This window comes from Phyllostomus hastatus, unplaced genomic scaffold (assembly GCF_019186645.2).
Source record: "Phyllostomus hastatus isolate PE091 unplaced genomic scaffold, TTU_PhHast_1.1 phas_contig_210, whole genome shotgun sequence".
Taxonomy (NCBI): Eukaryota; Metazoa; Chordata; class Mammalia; order Chiroptera; family Phyllostomidae; genus Phyllostomus; species Phyllostomus hastatus.
In genome coordinates this window covers 3753976-3774035 of record NW_025333737.1, presented here as the reverse complement: position 1 = coordinate 3774035, position 20060 = coordinate 3753976, and the positions used below count along the sequence as shown (strand labels likewise).

At 54.6% G+C, this 20060-nt stretch overlaps 2 protein-coding genes across 3 annotated transcripts; both read left to right on the top strand.

The window, feature by feature from the left end:
- The first annotated feature begins 1122 nt into the window (after window positions 1-1122).
- NEK8 (NIMA related kinase 8) lies at window positions 1123-9852 on the top strand. 2 transcript variants are annotated; one of them, XM_045837508.1, is made up of 15 exons: window positions 1123-1225; window positions 3397-3602; window positions 3838-4070; window positions 4300-4431; window positions 5133-5341; window positions 5505-5584; window positions 5668-5849; window positions 5943-6093; window positions 6494-6570; window positions 6883-7000; window positions 7633-7783; window positions 8016-8179; window positions 8287-8445; window positions 8619-8777; window positions 9169-9852. In XM_045837508.1, the coding sequence occupies exons 1-15, from the start codon at window positions 1179-1181 to the stop codon at window positions 9195-9197; spliced, it is 2097 nt and encodes a 698-aa protein (XP_045693464.1). In that variant the 5' UTR covers window positions 1123-1178; the 3' UTR covers window positions 9198-9852. The 2 variants fall into 2 exon arrangements, with proteins under 2 accessions (XP_045693464.1, XP_045693465.1); XM_045837509.1 differs by lacking the exon at window positions 1123-1225 and adding an exon at window positions 3103-3247.
- A 561-nt stretch (window positions 9853-10413) lies between these two features.
- On the top strand, window positions 10414-20060 carry TRAF4 (TNF receptor associated factor 4). The gene is made up of 7 exons (XM_045837515.1): window positions 10414-10686; window positions 13645-13696; window positions 14288-14392; window positions 14461-14622; window positions 14712-14873; window positions 14954-15109; window positions 15366-20060. Exons 1-7 carry the CDS (start codon window positions 10544-10546, stop codon window positions 15996-15998), a joined length of 1413 nt encoding a protein of 470 aa, XP_045693471.1. The 5' UTR covers window positions 10414-10543; the 3' UTR covers window positions 15999-20060.

Sequence of the window (20060 nt, the reverse complement as noted above, 5' to 3'; positions counted from 1 at the left end):
GTCAACCAAGTCCCTCTTGGTTTCTAGGTGAGAGCACGAGTGTCCCAGGTGAGCAGCTTTCTCCCTTTGTGCTTGCTCCCGCTCCCCTGGGCAGCTTTGTCTGCCGGCCAACACCGGTCTGAGCCCTCAGGGGGCCCTCCTGGGGCTCTTCTAATGGTCATTCCACATGGGAAGGTTTGGGCACCCTCTTGAAGGATGTGATGGGAGCAGAAGATAAACACCTCATTCCTCGTCCACTCGTAAATAGGGACGCTATCCCTTAGTTAATCACCATCCTCTTACTCCTTAACTGAGCTTTTATTGACTTGCGCAGAGCAGGAGGTGCCAGGGAGACACCTGTAATTAAACTCACTTCTGGTCAAGACCCTAAACAATCATACTAACCTCTGGGCAGAAACTTAGAACCTATGGGCCGAACGGCTGTCTTTCCTCTTTTCCCTGACGCTTTAAGATAGTGGTCCACTTCACTCCCATCTTCCCTTACCGAGGTTCTCCCTAGCTGGGCGTTGAAGGCAGTTACCCTGTGGCAGCATTGTGTCTGTGCAGCTGGGGGCTCAAAGTGCCGACAAGCGCGATGTTTATTAGTCGGGACAGCCTGGAAACTGTGTCACAACCTCCGTAGGTGAATCAATTTACACAGGTCGGGGTTTCACTAGTCCCTCCCTAGGCAAACATGAAACTAACCGGGCTCCCAGCCCCATGGACAGAAAGCGACGCACTCGATTCAGTTTTGGTAATGTTTATCGTTTGTGTGCCAATGCGAATTTGCTCTTTTCGAAACAGTAACTAGTGGGCAAAAATGGGGGCAGAGAGAAGTTGGTGTTTGCTTCTCACCCTCACTTGACCTGCGCAGGGCACCTCTCGCTTTAGGAAGCTCTGCGAAGGGTGGATGAAATCAGGAGTGTGGGGAAGGTACAGTGCAGGCCATTGCGAAGCGCGCCAAGAAATAGCATATCGCCCCGTCCTCCCTTGGACCTTGAAAAAGCAACCCCGCTCATCCGGGTTGCAGGAAAGTTGAAAAATCGTAGAGAGATGCGAAGCTTAAACCGACACCTAATTCCACTTGCAGCTCCCAGCAATTATATTGCAGTGTAGGGGGCGTGGCTCTAGAGTGGGCAGGTTCGCGCATGCGCTGCGTCTGGGTGTAGGGGGTTCCGGAAACGTGACTGAGAAATGAGATGGACAAGTACGAACGGATCCGAGTGGTGGGACGAGGTGCCTTCGGGTGAGCCAGGGCTCTGGGGGAGGAAATTACTCAGGGAGAGGGAAAGTAAACCCCAACTCTGTCCGCGAAATCGCTGCCGGCTAGCCCCGCCCCGAAGCGTGAGCGCCTAGTCTGGCAAGCCCCGCCCAAACTTCCGGTCCAGGTCCGGGCTGCGAGACTCAGCTTTTAAGGAGCTTGCCTTCTGCAAGCCTTTGCGCCCCCTCAGAGTTCTCGAGTTAGATGACGGACTCATTCATTCAACAAATATTGAGGCTTTCGGAGCTGGGAATACAGTTAAGAATAGGCGTGATTTTTTCCCCTTTAGCTTACAGACTATAGGAAAAATGTACAGTAAACAAGACATTGTTAAAGCAGTTATTAACAAGCTGCGAGATCAGGGTATAATACAAGAGAAGTATTTTTGGGGGAGTGATCAAGGAAATTTCTCTGAGAGGTAAAGTTTAAAGCCAAGGTTTGAGGAATGAGTACCAGTCTGAGGGTGAAGGGAGAGCTTTTCAGGTCTTCACATGGAGAGAAATTCAAAGTATTCAAGGAACTAAGAAAAAGTCTGGTGTAGTTGGAATGTAGTATGCAAGGTAAAGAATGCTATAAAATGTGGGGACAGAGCCAGAATCTAGCCTTAGGCTTAGGTAAATGGTGTTAAATTTATTTGCAGAGGTTTATCAGAGGATATGTTCTTGATATGATTTGCATTTTAAAAAGATCACTCTGGTTGCTGTATGGAATGTAGATTTGAGGGTGACATTTTGAGGGTTAGCACAGAGTGTTTTAGGCAAGAAATGATGGTTTTGCCAAGAGCTGTACTAAAGGATACAAGAAAATGGATGGGTTCACAATATTTTGGAGGTAGAGACAGGATTTACTGATGTGTTAGTGTGAAGTGGAGGAAGGATTCTGGCATGATTTTCAGGTGTCTGGCTTTAATAACTGGGGAATGGTGGTGGTATTTGCTGAGATGGAAGAGACTGAAGAAGGAAAGGTTTTGGGGACAGGAATGAAGAATTTTATTTTGAATTTGTTAAAATTTAAGATGCTTGTGAGACATTCAGGTAGAGATGCAAAGTAGATAGTTGGATATGTGAGTCAGCCTCAGAGGAGAGGTCAGAGCTGGAAATACAAAGTTGGTATTTAGATGATCATCTTATGGTCCGTTCATTCAGCAGATACTGGGCTCCTACTATGTGCTGAGATATGTACTAGATTATGCACTGCGGATATCATGGTGAACAAGAAAGAGCAAGAACCCTGCTTTTTATTTTTTTTATTTACTTATTTTTAGATTTTATTTATTTATTTTTAGAGAGGGAAGGGAAGGAGAAAGAGAGAGGGAGAGGGAAACATCAATGTGCGGTTGCTGGGGGCCGTGGCCTGCAACCGAGGTATGTGTCCTGACAGGGAATCGAACCTGTGATGCCTGGCTCACAGCCCGCACTCAATCCACTGAGCTACGCCAGCCAGAGCGTAGAACCCTGCTTTTTTAAAAAAAATGGTATTTATTTATTTGTAGGGAGAGGGGAAGGGAGGGAGAAATGGAGAGCAACACAGATCGTTTGCCTTTCATGTGTGTCCCAATCTGGGACAAACCCACAACCCAGGTATGTGCCCCAACACAGAATCGAACTGGCAGCCTTTTACCTTGCACAAGTATGCCTAATGAACCGAACCACATTGGTCAGGGCAAGAACCCTACTTTTGTGGACACCAACCAAATACTTGAAAGAAAAATAATATGAATGGCTTCCACTCACTGAGCATTTTCCATGTGTCAGGTACTGTGCTAAATGCCTTACATGTATTTTCTAACTTGATCTCCTTAACAACCCTGTGAGGTCAGTTCTGTTTTCCAGATGATGATGTCTCCTAATCCAAGACCAGATAACTAGTAGGAGGAGGAGGAGCCAGGATTTGAACCCAGACAGTTAACCTCAGTGTCTGTGGAAACTTAAAGAGATGAAGACTAACTTTGCTGCATTGGGCCTGTGGTGAAACTGAGTCTCAAATCAGCTAAATGACTTGCCTAAGGTCTCAGAGTTTGTGGTTATTGCTCCCCATTCCTAAATTCAGTGATCTGTGCACTCAGATGCCCTTAGTCACTATCCAGTCACCAGGTCTTCCCAGCCTGATGCGTGGCGGGAGGCTGGCCAGTACCCACTGCTGTACTGTGTCCTCAGGATTGTGCACCTGTGCCTGCGCAAGGCGGACCAGAAGCTGGTGATCATCAAGCAGATCCCAGTGGAGCAGATGACCAAGGAAGAGCGGCAGGCAGCCCAGAATGAGTGTCAGGTCCTTAAGCTCCTCAATCACCCCAATGTCATTGAGTACTACGAGAACTTCCTGGAGGACAAGGCCCTCATGATTGCCATGGAATATGCACCAGGTGGGCCAGCCTCCTTGCACTAGCCTGCCTCTCAGGGCCTCTCACCTCTGGGACAGACACAGATTAGCCAGCTTCCCTCCTTGGATTGGGCTTGGCTGAGGGTCAGAGGTATAGAATTCTGATCCCAGTCGTGTGATGCTGGGAGGCCCTTGCCTTGTCTGGGTGTTTAGTTTCAGAAAAGGAAAGTCTCAGGCCTGGAAGAGGTTGGATGTTGACTAGTCCCTTGTGGCTGCAGGTGGCACCCTGGCGGAGTTCATCCAAAAGCGCTGTAATTCCCTGCTGGAGGAGGAGACCATCATGCACTTCTTTGTGCAGATCCTGCTTGCACTGCATCACGTGCACACCCACCTCATCTTGCACCGGGACCTCAAGACCCAAAACATCCTTCTTGACAAGCATCGCATGGTTGTCAAGATTGGTGACTTTGGCATCTCCAAGATCCTTAGCAGCAAAAGCAAGGCCTACACGGTGCCTGGGCATGGAGGGGACCTCAGCAGTGCTGGAGATTTAGAGGGCCAGGCTCACTCTGTAACCCTATATCCCACCCCAAGATTTTGGCTCCTTAGCCCCTGGCTGGGTTGTCTTTCAGGAGGAAGCACTTTGGCCTGCCTGGGGGAGAAGATCTCTCCAAGTGGCCCTGTGGGCAGAGCTCTTGGTCTTCCCTCCCTGGGTTGTAATTTTAGCTTCCTTCCTGCAGGTGGTGGGCACTCCATGCTACATCTCCCCTGAACTGTGTGAGGGCAAGCCCTACAACCAGAAGAGCGACATCTGGGCCCTGGGCTGCGTCCTCTATGAGCTGGCTAGCCTCAAGAGGGCCTTTGAGGCTGCGGTGAGTAAGCAACCTCAAGGGGATAGCCCGGAAATCTCTATCTCCCTCCCTCTGAAGTCCCAGGCTCCAACTGCTTCTGTGATTCTTCTGTGTCTGAGTCATGTCTCCATCAGACTGGTGGATTACACCAGGGCAGGGCTGTGGCTTCCTTCAGACTATGGATTTCTGAGGGTAGGGCTTGGGACCCCCGTTTAAACTGAGGGCTCCTGCCCTGGCCAAGTGGCTCAGTTGGTTGGAGCATCGTCCTGTACACCAAAAGGTTTCAGGTTTGATCCTCGGTCAGGGCACATCCCTAGGTTGTAGTCTGATACCTGGTCAGGGTGCATACAGGAGGCAGCCAATCCATGTTTCTCTCTCACATGGATGTTTCTCTCTCTCTCTCAAATCAATGACTATGTCCTCAAGTGAGGATTAAACTGAGAGCTGCTGAAGGCGGGGCTCCTCCATCAGCTTAGTGACCCTACTAAAGTCCAGACTTTTCCCAACAATCTGGGGTTTCTAAGGACATACCTCCCCTATGAGAGGTTCTTGAAAGCAGGGTTTGGGTCCCCTTATCCCCTATCATTTTGGGAGTCCCCTTGCCAGACTGAAGGCTCCTGAGCACAGGGCTGTGTCCACCCATCAGATGAGGGGCTGGCGCTGGAGCCACCCACGAGCCTGGCCTGAGGCTCTGGCCGGCCCTACAACTTGTGCCTTCACAGAACCTGCCAGCGCTGGTGCTGAAGATCATGAGTGGCACCTTTGCACCCATCTCTGACCGGTACAGCCCAGAGCTACGCCAGCTCGTCCTAAGTCTGCTCAGCCTGGAGCCGGCGCAGCGGCCACCACTCAGCCACATCATGGCGCAGCCTCTCTGCATCCGTGCCCTCCTCAACCTCCACACGGACGTGGGCAGTGTTCGCATGCGAAGGCCTGTGCAGGGAGTGAGGGAGGGAGCCCTGGGCAGCAGGGGCCACCCAGTGGGAGCACGGGAGACTGGGGCATAGGGGCCCTCAGGACAAGTCCTCCATTCCTGTGTGTGGGAATACCAGGGAAGGTTGGTCGGTGTCCTAAGGCCCCTGTTTGTCCCACAGGGCAGAGAAGTCCCTGACCACTGGGCCATCCCTGGCCCCAGGCAGCACAGGGAGCAGGACCACCAGTGCCCGCTGCAGGGGTAAGTCCAGCTGACTTTCTGGGCCCCCTTGGACACCTTTCCATTCCCGCCAGTGTAACAGGCCTGATGAGCTGCTCCCACAGGCATCCCCCGGGGACCCGCACGGCCAGCCATTCCACCACCACTGTCCTCCGTGTACACGTGGGGTGGGGGGCTCAGCGCTCCTCTGCGGCTGCCCATGCTCAACACAGAGGTGGTCCAGGTGGCTGCCGGGCGCACTCAGAAGGCTGGTGTCACACGCTCTGGGCGCCTCATCCTGTGGGAGGTGAGCAGGCTGCGGTGGGCCTAGAGTATGCTGAGGGTGTGCCATAGGGAAGGGGGTGCCCAGGCTCCACGCCCTCCCCTGCCTCCTCCGCAGGCCCCGCCCCTAGGTACGGGCGGGGGCGCCCTCCTTCCTGGGGCAGTGGAGCAGCAGCAGCCCCAGTTCATCTCACGTTTCCTGGAGGGCCAGTCAGGTGTGACCATCAAGCACGTGGCCTGTGGGGACCTCTTCACAGCCTGCCTGACTGGTTAGTGGAGTCCAGACACGACCCTGTGGGAACCCTGCTATCAGAAGGCCCCCCAGGGCAACTTCCTTCTTTGCCTGTCATTTACAAACTGCTCGATTAATAATGCTTCTATCTATTAGTTATTTCAGGGGTTTACTTACACTATTTCTTTTACCCTTCACAGTGGGCCTGGGGTGGTAGTTACAGTATCTCATTTGACAGATCTGGAAACTAAGGCTCAGAGGCTGAGTCACTTGTCTAACATCACACACTTGGGAAAAGAGACCCCTGTCCTTATCATTCGTCTAGCCTTAGCCTCCAACTAACTTGTCTTGCTTCTCCAACCCAAGGTTGGACTGGTCTCTTTGGAAAAACAGCCTAATCTCTCTCCCTTCCCTTTGCTCCACTGCCTCCTCCCAAGACCGAGGTATCATCATGACTTTTGGTAGTGGCAGCAATGGGTGCCTAGGCCATGGCAGCCTCAATGACATCAGCCAGGTGGGTGCTGCATGTACCTTGGGGAGGAGGAAGTGGGGGAGATGGCAAGGAACCTGCCGGTCTGAGAGCTGATACCCGGGTTGGGGGCAGGGGAATCTTCAGCAACCACAGGTCCCTCCAGCTCCCAGGCTGCATCTGTTCTGGGCAGCATTAGGGGAAGTACAGAAACACCAGGCTTTCCCCAGTGGTTGCAGAGGTAGTGGGGGGAGTTAAAGAAACATGCATCTCATGGAAATTTGCAGCTTCCGACTTTGCCCCTACAGAGGATGCTGTGTCCGGGTCCTTTGCCCACAGTTTCCTCTCTTACTCTAGCCCACCATTGTGGAGGCCCTGCTGGGCTATGAGATGGTGCAGGTGGCCTGTGGGGCGTCTCATGTGCTGGCTCTGTCCACTGAGCGAGAGTTATTTGCCTGGGGCCGCGGAGATGGTGGTAAGCTCTCCACCCAGCCTCTGGCTCCACGTCACAGCTCCCGCTGGCTATGCTTTGCTTGCCTTTGCACCCACCTTCCACCCCATGGCCTGTTTTCCCCTCTTTTCTCTCCAATTCCATTCATTTACTTACTCCGCAAACCTTTACCACACATCCACCATGTGCCCACCCTGTGCCGGGTGCTCAGACAAGATGATCAGAGATGTCAGTTCCTTCAGATACTTCTGAGGAAGAGTTCACTCACCTGCAGTTTTCACTGTGGCCCTCTGGGTGAGGCATCAGTCTGGGCGTTGAAACTAGAGATGACTTAGATGCGGTTCCAGTCCCCTTGGAGGGCTCTGATGGGGGAAGAATAATACATCCTCATGACAGAGGACAAGAGCATCAGGGCTCTGCCCAAGGTCCAGAGGTGTGGGAACTCAAGGAATGGCAAGGGACTCTACCTGGAGGAGCAGTGGTAGCACCTGAACAGGACCTTAAAGGAGGAATAGGATTTTGACCACAGAGGGGCCAAGGATGGACATTTCAGGCTGAGGGGACCACCCACATTGTTACTGCCTTCCCAGGGGTCCTCATCCTGGCATCAGCAACCCTGAAGCTCAAACTAGCCCCACACTTGCTTCCCCTTACAGGCCGGCTGGGACTAGGCACCAGGGAGTCCCACAACTGCCCTCAGCAGGTGCCTGTGCTGCCAGGACAGGAGGCCCAGCGGGTTGTGTGTGGCATTGACTCCTCCATGATCCTCACTGTGCCTGGCCAAGTCCTGGCCTGTGGGAGCAACAGGTAAGCAGGTGCCCCAGGATGACTTGACTGTCCCCTCGCCACCCTTGGCTGCTAATGCTCCATCTGTCATTGACTACCCTCCACCAGGGATTAGAACTAAGGAGGGCTGGGAGTGCTATTGGTTCGGCTCAGGGTGGGATCTGTCCCTTGGTGCACCCACTCCTGCCCAACAGGTGGAGGTAGGACAATCTATACAGTGTCATTTGGACTTGGCTCCTGGCTCTGCCCTCAGATTCAACAAGCTGGGCCTGGACCACCTGTGCCTGGGGGAGGAGCCTAGCCCCCACCAACAGGTGGAAGAGGCTCTGAGCTTCATGCCGCTAGGTTCTGCACCACTGGACCAGGAGCCCCTGCTGAGTGTGGACCTGGGCACTGCTCATTCAGCTGCTGTGACTGGTGAGCAGGAGGACCTGGACAAGGAGGCTGGTGGGGGACTCTGCTGGCCTCTTTGGGACCTCAGCTGAGGCACCTCGTTCCTTCCTTTCCCCTCTCCTCCCTTACAGCCTCTGGTGACTGCTATACTTTCGGCAGCAATCAGCATGGGCAGTTGGGTACCAGTGCTCGCCGGGTCAGCCGGGCACCTTGTCAAGTCCAAGGCCTCCAGGGCATCAAGATAGCAATGGTGGCCTGTGGGGACGCCTTCACTGTAGCTATTGGAGCAGGTGATTAGTGGGAGCAGATACGGGTATGGGCAGGCCCATGGGCAATGTGAGGAGTATCATGCTAGGGTCTGTTGAACTCAGCAACCTCATAGTGGGACCAGTACAGCAGTCTGGGAGAACCACTGCTCACTAAGCTGTGTCCCCGTTTCCCTCTTTGGGGCTTTCTTTGGCAGAAGGTGAAGTATATTCTTGGGGCAAAGGGGCTCGAGGTCGACTGGGAAGGAGGGATGAAGATGCTGGACTCCCCCGTCCAGTGCAGCTGGACGAGACACACCCCTACACTGTGACTTCTGTGTCCTGTTGCCATGGAAACACTCTTCTGGCTGTTCGCCGTGAGTTACAAGTTTTCCCACCTCATCCACACGGGGTTAACCCAGCTGGCTTCTGTCCACACCCCCACCCCCAGTGGTCACAGCTCAAATCACTAAAAGCATCTTTAGTCCTCAAATCAATGAAAGCAGAAGCTGTGGGGTAAAACTGTTTCCTGCCTGGGGTTGGCACTTTGGGGCCTCATTAAATAAAGGGCTGCCTTCACTGCTTCCAGGGCCCAAATATATTTTTCTCCCCCTGTCCCTACTTCAGTTTAGTTTAAACCTCTATTTCTGGTGCGGCAGAGTCCAGGGCCCAGTGTGGAAGGGGGAGCCCCGGGTGAGGGGAGTGATGCTTGCTGGAGGCTCTGCCCTCTGGGAAGCTGCAGAGCTGTTTCCTTTTTGTCCTCTCCAGCCATCACAGACGAGCCCGTCCCCCCGTGAGGCAGCTGGACACACCTCTGCACCACCCTGCTGTTGCTTCTCGGGATGTTCTTGAAAAGTACAGGTGCCTGAGGCACAACTGTCCCCACCGATGGCCCCTGGATTGTGTCCAATGGGGTATAAGAATTAGTGGAGCTTCTGAGCTGCTTTTGGCCCTGAATGTGTAAAACTCAACCTACCCTATCCCCCTAACACTTCTGTTTTTCCTCCCCACCTCTTCTCTTAAGTCATTGCCCCCAGGGTCCAGCGTGCCGAGTTGGAAACCAGATCTAACCTTTGGAAACAGGGTGGTCTTCAGAGCCTTGGCAGAAAAAGGCTGGAGATGGATGTGGCTCTACCCAGACCCTGCCCCTCTCCTAGCCCTGGTAGAAAATGCGTCCCTGGTGTCCTCGAGGACTGCAGCTCAGTGCTTTGGAGCAGGACAGGCAGAGCCTGCCTGGACTGGCCATTCCAGCGGCCTAGCCTGTGCATTGCCTGGGGCAGGGAGGTCCTAGGCAGCTTACGTCAACTATATGTCACCTGGCATCCTTGCTGAAGGTTGCCCCTCAGCCCTCGCCATTCCTCCAAAACAGGTTGAGGGAAAGAGTAACTGGCTGGAGCAGACCAGTTTCCAGATGCCTGGGAAGTAGTGCCAATAAAAACATCAGCTGCCTGCCTAGAGTGTGGTCTCTTCAGGAGCAGGAGTGGCTGCCCAACACCCTAGAGTTGGGCTGGGTCCCCAGTCTCAACTGCAGGGCCATGGTCAAGGAAAGAATGTGGGCGCAGCCTAAGGCTGGGGCCAAGTTTGCTCTGGCCCAGTGCCCAGCCCTGCCTCCCCTCCCCAGCTGAGCTCCCCAGATCTGGTTGCCAGGCTTCGGCTGCCTAGCACCTGGAAGCTGGAGTCCTGGGCTCCTGAGCGACACGTGGCCCCCGAGAGCGGGAGTGAGCGAGCTGTACACCCGAGAGAAGTGAACCTTTGTAGTGCGGCCTGGCAAGTCCCCTAGGCCCCTCTCCCCCGCCCCGCCCCGCCCCAGCTCCACTCCTTCACAGCTCTGGGAAGAAGCGGAGCCACGATCTCCCTTCCCAAGGGGAAAGAGGAGCCGCTGCTTCAGGGAGAGAGCAAGCCCAGCCAAACGCCGACCCCGAACAGCATCCTCGCGGGTGGGAGGGTAGCACGACAGGCACTGGCGCTAGGACCCAGCGGGCGCGGCTCCGCCCCCTCTTCCGGCCTGGGGGCGGGCGGGCTGAGCGGCCGGCCGCGGCCAACATTCGGTGCTGCCCGGAGCCGGGAGTGCGGCCCGAGCGAGGCGCGGGCTGTGGGGCCGCCGCGTGCCCGGCCCCCGCTCGCCCGTGCCCGCCCGCTCGCCATGCCCGGCTTTGACTACAAGTTCCTGGAGAAGCCCAAGCGGCGACTGCTGTGCCCACTGTGCGGGAAGCCTATGCGCGAGCCCGTGCAGGTTTCTACCTGCGGCCACCGCTTCTGCGACACCTGCCTGCAGGAGTTCCTCAGGTGCGGGCAGGGGGTAACGGGGATGGCGGGTTCGGGTGCGGGGGACACCGCATGGGGAGGGGTCCAGGCTGGAGGCACACCGGGCCTTTGTCTGCACCTGGCCCCATGACCTCAGGGGCTCCCACCGTGACATCACAGGGCGGTGATGACGTCAGGCCCCAAAGGAAAATCCCAAACACTACAAATCCGTAGGGTTCCGGGTTACACCGGCTCCCGCGCCCGGTCTGAAGAATTCAATGCCTCTCTGCGGATTGGTGGTGGGAAAAAAACGCCCTTCCTGACTGGTAGCCGGCCCTTCCCCCTCACCTGGGAGCCACAGCGGCCTCATCCTTGAACTTTGAATCCTTCTGGGAAGAGGACGATAAAACCCTCCCTCCAGCATTGCACCTTAAACCTCCGGAATTTTCACCCATTTAACTAATCTCTTTCGATTCTTGGAATGTTACAAGAATGGCAGCTATTGTTCTCCCATTTCACAGAAAGATTCAAAGAAAGGTCTGACTTGCCTATGGTCACACAGTTTCTTAAAGGCTTATCTGGGATTTAAGTCCCGGCTCTGTGTGGGCACACAATAGAGGGAGGGCTGTGATGTCCATCTCCCCTGAAGAGGAAGCTGTTGGGTGTCCCTTTTGACCCCCTGGGGATCTTGGGTGCCTTGGGTGGTCTACAGATGTGAGGGACCCAGGTACCCCCTGGGGCTCTTGGTATCCGTTGGGCTCTGGGTGACCTGTGGTCTTGAGTCTCCTGCCCACACTCATAGCTGCTCAGGCCAGGTGTTGGGAGGTTGTGTCCCAAGATCACCAGGGAGGCCTGAGCCAGCCACTGCCCTGTGTCAGGAGGCTGTTTGCGGAAGGGTGTGGGCCAGGAGAGCATCTAAGGGGCTCCTGCCTTTAGTGCACCCTCCCTTCCTCCCTCCCTCCTTCTTTCCCTCCGGCTGTCCTCTGCAGTTCCTCGGCTGGCGGAAATCTCAGCAGGCCCTTTGTTTTCTGTTCCCCGAAGCCTGGGCCGGCTCCTGCCCTCACATATGCTCCTGCACACGCCGCTATGCTGCCCCCTCCTCCTTTTCCCTCACCCTCCTCCCTCCCTCCTGTGTACACACATACTCCCCTACGACACACAGCCCCATTGTCTTCTCCAGTGCCCTTCCCTAGCCCTCTGGTTTCCAGATGAGGCCAGCTGAGCACCCCCACAACTTAGCTGACCCACCCCCACTGCCTCAGGGAAGGATCCAGGAGGGGGCGGCCAGGCCCCTTTCCCTCCACCTCCTCTGCCCCTCTCCGCTGCTGCTGCTGCCCCTCCTTCCCCCGGAAATCCCCTTTTCCTCTCCCACAGCCCCCTCCCCCCATCCGGCCTTCTCCCCTGGGCCTGGGCCTCCACTGCACAGCCTGGAGCAGTCTCTGCCTCTGCCTCCCCCTTTCCCCTAGTGCCTGAATTTTGCTGCTGAGGCCACTGGAGGGAGGAGAGAAGAGGTGGCTGGACAGGCTCTGCCCCTCACCACCACACCACCACTCGACACTGTGCGAGGAAGGGTGTCCGCAGCACTGGCAGGAAACTTTGTCCTGGTGGGGCCCTCAGCTGCCCAGGCTAATCTGCCTGAGGCCTGGGGACTTGCCCCAGTCCCCTCCTTGTCTCCAAAGCCAGTGGTCAGCACATTCCTGAAGCAACCAAGCAGACCCCCCCTCCCCCACAGCCTACCCCTGTTAACCCACTCCTGCCAGGTTGGCCCCGGAAGGCTGGTTGCCCCGTGGGCGCGGGCACACCTCGTCAGTGCCTGGGCATGTATTGTTCTCTGCATTGTTGGCACAGCCGATGGTAGTAGTGGGGTCCGGGAGAGGAGGTTGGTGCCAGAAATCCTTTGGGCATCTGGGGAATGGACTACCCAGGTTCCGGGAAGTACCATTATTGACAGGGTCGCCATGTGGCCTCTGCTTCTGCCCCATTCCTGACTGCTTCCCACATAACTGACTCAAACACCATGCCTGAGGGCCTTCAGTCCTGCTGGGTGAGCCTTTGCTCTGCCTAGGCCACGGCAGGCATGTTTGACTCGTCCTGGCCAGGGTCAGCAAGGCCATATAGGCAGAAGGAGGCACGCCAGCAGGTTCCTTGAGTGCTAACTGCCTGGTGGAGAGGGAGGGCAGCGGGCAGGGTCAACGGGCTTCGGATGCATGCTGTGCAGAGTGTTGGCTGTGCTTGCCTCGACAGTTTGCCTTGCCCTAGCCTCTCTTCCGTGTGCTGTGTGGTGTAGCAGAACCTGTCTGAGCTGTGGAATCAGACACATCCAGGTGCCGCTTCAGCTGTAGCGTCAGCTTTCATCTGCAAAATAGGGATATTCAGCCCCTTCTCAGACAGGTGCTGAGGACTGGATGGGAGTGAAGTAGACACAGTGCCTTGAAGCGAGCCTTGCCTCTTTGCTTTAGGAGACACACCCTCATGAGGAGGGAAGGGATGGGATAAGGTGGCCCCTAGCTGACCTTTGCCCAGGGTTCTTGGCTGGGCACTCTCACAGGGGTTGGGAAGCCCTGGCACTTAATCTCAGCCCATCCCTGTTCACCCTGCCTGCCCCCCCCCCCCCCCCCACCCCCACCCCATCAGCTCTTCATCCAGCCAATGAAAACTATCCTGGGAGGAGGGCATGGCTGAGCTGCCTGTTCTTTCCCAGTCCAGCTGCCATCCTGGGGGGAGGGGTGCCAGCTGCCACCTGTTGGCCAAATGCTGTCTGAGGCAGCTGTCTCTGCTGCCAGTGGGCCCAGAACTCCCCTCCCCAGGACAAGAGCTGGGATCATCTGGGGTCCTGGGGAAGCCGGTACCCTCAGGACTCTGCTTGCCCTCTCAGGTGGGGCTGGCTAGGAACCGGTCTGGTGAGGGAAGGAGGCGGCGCTGGTTGAGGGGGTGGAGCCTGAGGTTCTCCCTTCCCAATTAGTGTGGGGAGCCTTGACCCTGTCCCCTCCCCTTTCACAGTGAAGGAGTCTTCAAATGCCCTGAGGACCAGCTTCCTCTGGACTATGCCAAGGTGAGTCCACTGAGCCAGGCAGAGGCCCAGGTACATGCTCTTGCCCTTGGTGGAGGGTGGAGCTACTGGCAGCCAGTAGGCTCAGGGCCAATGTCAACCTAGTGTTTCCGAATCATGCGCCCCCACAAAGGTGGCCTGTTCCCGCCCACCAGGCCAGTTTGCAAATGAGGCCCATATTTGCCCTGGAGGACAGGCACTATGCCCAGTCTATGGGGGTACACGGAGGTGCTCTGTGCCCACAGGAAGTGCTCCCCTCCCCTCCAGGTGGCAGGCCAGACCTGTGGCTGAGGGCCAGGACCCTTCCACCAGAGGAAAGGAAGCAGAGAGTTTGGGGGCTGCCCGAGACTGAGCAGGCTTATTGGCTGTCACTCCAAAGGGAGTATCATGTGCAGACATGTTGGGGACCCCAGGATTCAGCAATGGAGCAGATACTGCCTACTGTGCCCTTTGTCCCTGGGCACAGAGGGGAACGTAGCCCAGGAGAGGCTTTTATTGGCTCTAAGGTAGAGCTAGCCTCTCTGGTGGTGGAGGAGGACGTGGGGAACATAGCAGGCTCTGACCCCGAAAAGTTTCTCCCACCCGCGTCCCCAGATCTACCCGGACCCAGAGCTGGAGGTACAGGTATTGAGCCTGCCTATCCGCTGCATCCACAGTGAGGAGGGCTGCCGCTGGAGTGGGCCACTTCGCCACCTGCAGGTGAGGCTCTGATGGGGGTGGGGACTACCCTTCACTTGGCAGGCACTAACCACAGTCTTTCCCACCAGGGTCACCTGAATACCTGCAGCTTCAATGTGGTCCCCTGCCCCAATCGCTGCCCCACCAAGCTGAGCCGCCGAGACCTGCCCGCACACTTGCAGCACGACTGCCCCAAGCGGCGCCTCAAGTGCGAGTTTTGTGGCTGTGACTTCAGTGGGGAGGCCTTTGAGGTGGGTGGGGCTTGGCTAAGGGTAAAGGAAGAGTGGGGCACCTAGTGGCCCAGGGATCCCTTGACTCAGCCCCTCTGGCTTTTCCACAGAGCCATGAGGGTGTGTGTCCCCAAGAGAGTGTGTACTGTGAGAACAAGTGTGGTGCCCGCATGATGCGACGGCTGCTAGGCCAGCATGCCACCTCTGAGTGTCCCAAGCGCACCCAGCCTTGCGCATACTGTGCCAAGGAGTTTGTCTTTGACACCATCCAGGTGAGGCCCTCACTGAACTGGGCTGTGGGGTAGGTAGCAGGCAGTCAGGCTACTACTGACCACTGTCTCCACGGTCCTAGAGCCACCAGTACCAGTGCCCAAGGTTGCCTGTGCCCTGCCCCAACCAGTGTGGTGTGGGAACCGTGGCTCGGGAGGATCTGCCAGGCCATCTGAAGGACAGCTGTAGCACTGCTCTGGTGCTGTGTCCATTCAAAGACTCCGGCTGCAAGCACAGGGTGAGATGCCCCTCCTCCTTCCTATCAGCCTGCTTCTTGGTCCTTGAAGTCTCAGGCATGGACATAGGGGCCCGAGCCCTGGGTAGTCCCTGCTCTGCAGCTCTGAACCTTTTGGCCCTTCCCCCTGCTGCCAGCCTCCTTCTCATTGAGAGCTGGATACCTGCCACCCTGTGTACCCACTCCTCCCCTCTGCTCTGGGTCTGCCCCTACTGATAACTCTTCTCCTTTATCCCATGGCCTGGGGCTTTGCCAACAGTGCCCTAAGCTAGCAATGGCGAGACACGTGGAGGAGAGCATGAAGCCCCATCTGGCCATGATGTGTGCCCTGGTGAACCGGCAGCGGCAGGAGCTGCAGGAGCTGCGCAGAGAGCTGGAGGAGCTGTCCGTAGGCAGTGATGGTGTGCTCATCTGGAAGATTGGCAGTTACGGGCGACGGCTACAGGAAGCCAAAGCCAAGCCCAACCTCGAGTGCTTTAGCCCTGCCTTCTACACACATAAGTATGGCTACAAGCTGCAGGTGTCTGCGTTCCTCAATGGCAATGGCAGTGGTGAGGGCACACACCTCTCGCTCTACATTCGTGTGCTGCCAGGTGCCTTTGACAATCTCCTTGAGTGGCCCTTTGCCCGCCGTGTCACCTTCTCCTTGCTGGATCAGAGTGACCCTGGGTTGGCTAAGCCACAGCATGTCACTGAGACCTTTCACCCTGACCCAAACTGGAAGAATTTCCAAAAACCAGGCACTTGGCGGGGCTCCCTGGATGAGAGTTCTCTGGGCTTTGGTTACCCCAAGTTCATCTCCCACCAGGATATCCGCAAGCGAAACTATGTGCGGGATGATGCAGTCTTCATCCGTGCCTCGGTTGAATTACCCCGAAAGATCCTCAGCTGAGCACACACAGGGCTCCAGGAGAAAGGGGGGTGGAACATGACCTCTGTTAGGCACTGGCTGAGCCTGGAGAAGGGGGCAGGACCCTCTTTCAGCTGCTTCTGCAGCCTAGGTTCTGTTACCCTATCCCCCCCCCCCTCCCTTACCACCCTCAGGTGCCTCCTATTGGTGCTTCAGCCCTGGCCCCTGTGGCAAGCAGGCCTTGGGGTTGTCAAGGGCTTGGAAACAAGTGATCCTAGGGCCTGTCTCCTCTCCTGGGCAGGGCAGACATCCCTTGGTGCCAGCCACACTCTACCTGGACTGAGGTGCCTGCTGGTGCTATGTCCCAAGAGCCATAGGGGGGAAGGGGGAGTTGGGTAGTTAAAGAATCTGTCTTGAGATCTGATTTCTTTTCCCCCTTCCCCAGCTGTACCTTCTCTGGTTATTTATTTACTTAGTGCCAGGAGGGCGCAGCAGGGGAGCCCTGATTTTTAATAAATCCTGAATTGTATTTATTAATTTGGTTCCAGTCTGACTCATCTGTGTTGGTTAGGGTTCTGGAAGGCTGGGCCCAACGGTGAAAGCAGAGGACCACCAGTCTGAGATAAGCTGCAGCCACTCTGGCGCCAGGATCCAGCTGCCCTGCTGGGTCGCCCTCTGGTGGACGGCAGGGGGAGTGCATCAAGCTTTGTCTGGATGAGATGCCTGCGCTGCCCTCTGGTGGTTACATGGCGAAGGTGCAGGTTCTGAATATTACCAAGTTGGAATCCCAGATAGGCCACCAAAGAGAGTGCCTCTGCCCTGGGCAACTCTTTCTTGGTCTAGTGATAATAGCTACCACTTATTATTTTCATGTGGCAGACACTGCTAAGCACTTTACCTGTGTTATTTCATTTAATGCAACAGTCAAGTTAAACAGCTTTTATCACAATAGAAGAGCCTACCTTAGGCCATAGTGAAGACTTAATAATCAGACAAAGCATGTCCTCGGCACAAAGTAAGTGCTTGATGAACGTTAACCTGACTCCAAAGTCCAGCCCACAACCAGAAACTGAGCTGAGCAAAGGGGCCTTCAAGGTGTATAAGGCAACTGGATTTTCTCATCCATACTCATTTGGTTTTCCTATTAAGCCTCAGTGGGTGCCTGTGATTATCCACACTTGACTGATGAAGTAAAAACAGAGGAGTGAATTGACTTCAGTGGTCTTTAAGCTGGTTTGGGGCAGGACCTGGGTTGTTTGAAGCTCCAGCAATCCTTAGAAGTATAGCTCCTTTTAATTTTGCCAATAGTTGAATTTTGGTTTGGACCCTTGCTGTGCTTCCTTTTTGACAGATTACTTAGCTATATGTGGGGTATCTGTTCTCACTAGTAAAATCAGAGTAATCCTGCTCACCTAGATTTGTTGTAAAGATGAGCCAGTCAGTATAAGGCACCTTAATCTTGGCTGGCCCTGTGAAGCCCTACAACAGAAACATCTAGTGAAGGGAAGGTTTGAGGGCTGTAGTTCTTTCTTGCCTTCACCACACAGCTCAGGTGAAGGGAGCCCTTCTTAGAAAGTGACAGGAAAGGACAGCCTGACACAGCCTGCCTGGGAAACCAGCGTAGCCTTCAAAAAGTCAAATTCACTGATCTAGGGAGTGAATGGGGGCCCTGACTGCCTTTCTGATAAAGACAGCCCCTTCACCAGCTAAAGAATCTCGGTACGGGATGCCTGGAAGCTGGTGGGGATAACTATGGGCTCTAGCAGAAGGAATGCCTTCACTTAAGCACTTGTTTCAGGCAACAGGTGGAACCATCTTTCCGACAGAAGTTGGACACTGGACCAAACTTGGGTTCTCTTGGTGGGCAAGACTGCTGCTGCAGCAAGCCAGAACATGCCGCCCACAGCTGTGTGCAACAAGAGGGGACTGCAGTCAGCTGCACGCCCGCCCAGGCCTCGCCCTCCTCCCAGCTGTTGCAGGCAGTCTCGATTGCCTTATGGAACTCAGGCCAGGTTCTGCAACAAAGTGTGAACTGCTCTCTCACCTCACTGTCTACACTACCTCTGTGACCTGGGGCTGACTGCAGGTCTCCTGTGACAGACGTAACAGGGCTCTCTTTCACAGGGGTGGCATGAGTAGGGAAGGAGTGAAAGCCCCTTCACGAGAGGGCAACCTGCAAATACAAGCATGCCCACGAGGGGAGAGTGCTTCCCACTCCAACGGTATTCTGACAGCCACCCACTGACTCCTGCTACTGACAGTGATTCCACCCTCACCGAATCCCACATCTTGTGGAATCTTCCCTTTCTTCCATTACACTGTGGCCCAAATCCATACTCAGCAAAAAGGAATGGGGAATCTCGTTGACCCCTGAACAACACAGGCTTGAACTGGACTTTTTTCAATAAATACTGTAAATGTATTCTTGTTAAAACGTTTTTCCCTCTTGCTTACTTTATTACAAAGAATACAGAATATACAACATAAAACATACAAAATGTGTTGACTGTTATTGGTAAGATTTCTAATCAGTAGGTTATTAGTAAAACTTGGAGTCGTTATTTTCTACTGTGTGTGGAGGGGTGGGGGTGGGTAGGCCCCTCCAACCCCTATGTTGTTCAAGGGTCAACTGTAAATAGCTCTTTTGTATTTCCCCCCCTGCAGACAAAAAAGGGGCAAGTTCTTCAGTTCTCAATCCTCAAGATTCAAGTCACCAAAGAGCCACTTTTCATGTTATAGATTAGAGCACTTAATACCACCTCCGTCAGAGGCCCTCGGAAATTCCAGTGTTGTTGGCAGAAGGGAGGCACATTTGGTCTTAAATGGCTTATTAGCCAAACACTCCTTTTCCAATGACGTACAGTCCTCGGAGTGGAAGTGGCAGCACACTGCAGCTCCTCACTGAAGGGTGGCGGCAGACCATACTTCCCCAGGAGATCTCAAGGCGCCAGCTGTCCTGCCCAGGGAGAGGTCCAGCCAGCTGGGTACCTTCTGGGGGCTGACTGAAGAATCTACTTTTATGCTTTACAATCCCCTCAGCACATGGTGTGCAATAATGGATTGGGAAAGCTTCTCATGAGATGAATAGGAGACCCCCTCTTAAGAATGAGGAACTACGTCCTTTTTAGTAAATGAGGCGTTATAAACAAATAGGACAAGATTGAGAGTTTTCTTTCTTTTTACTGGTTTATAATAATCTTAAAAACCCCATCACACCCATAAACCACCACAGGTGAGAAGATGAGGGAGGTGGAGAATGAATGCTACAGTATGTGGACAGCTGAGGAATCCTGGTATTCCCTAGGGGCAGTGTGGGATGGAGGCAGGGAGTATGGGTAGGAGGCCCTGGTCTGGCCTCTTATTGCTGGTTGGGGGTTGGCTGGCAGAGGGGTGAGGGGCTCAGGGTGAACTAGGAAACATCTCACACCAAAGGCGAGGGCAGTTAAGAGTGGAGGTGGGGTCACAGTACATTTTCCATGCAGATTAGGGGTGAGAGTGAGAGCTTCAGAGAGTTGCACCCCCACACAGGAAGATGGGTTTGAGGTTTGATTTAAAGCCCCCAACTTGGTGTCTGGTCCAATTTCCTAAAATGGCAGCTCACCTTTCGGGGAGAGGCATTAGAAAAAAAAATCACAGCAAAAATATCTGGTTTGAAGCTCAAGCAAGGGATAAAGGAGACAGTAGTGCTCTTTCAATTTAACTCAGAGAAGCAAGAACTGGAAGGGGCCCTGGGTGAGATGGTGGCCAACGCCGTGGGAGAAGGCATTGCACCAGGAGCAAGAGGTGCTCCGAGGGCTCAGGGACAAGGAGGTACCAGTGTTCACAGACGGCAGGAAAACAATCGGGAACAATAAATTAGGACTTCATGTTGCTATCATTTGGCATAACACAATCAGGCTTTTTTTTTCTTTTTAAATATAAGGCAACTTGCCAACACATAATTTAAAAACTGGTCTTCAGTCACACTGCTTCAGATCACTAGAGAATTTCTGGCTAAAGAACAGTGGATAGCATATAATAAACAAAACCCAAAATCTTAAATAAGAACATCAGCTCACATTCCCCAGAGACAAGAGGAAAAGGGAGGGCTTATTTGGTTAAAAA

Coding starts and splice junctions, on each gene's coding strand:
- TRAF4 (XM_045837515.1), top strand. CDS start 10,544: ATGCCCGGCTTTGACTACAAGTTCCTGGAGAAGCCCAAGCGGCGACTG. Junction 14,393..14,460: donor GGCCACTTCGCCACCTGCAG/GTGAGGCTCTGA, acceptor CTTTCCCACCAG/GGTCACCTGAATACCTGCAG. Junction 14,623..14,711: donor TCAGTGGGGAGGCCTTTGAG/GTGGGTGGGGCT, acceptor GCTTTTCCACAG/AGCCATGAGGGTGTGTGTCC.
- NEK8 (XM_045837508.1), top strand. CDS start 1,179: ATGGACAAGTACGAACGGATCCGAGTGGTGGGACGAGGTGCCTTCGG. Junction 4,432..5,132: donor AGAGGGCCTTTGAGGCTGCG/GTGAGTAAGCAA, acceptor GTGCCTTCACAG/AACCTGCCAGCGCTGGTGCT. Junction 6,094..6,493: donor CTTCACAGCCTGCCTGACTG/GTTAGTGGAGTC, acceptor CCTCCTCCCAAG/ACCGAGGTATCATCATGACT.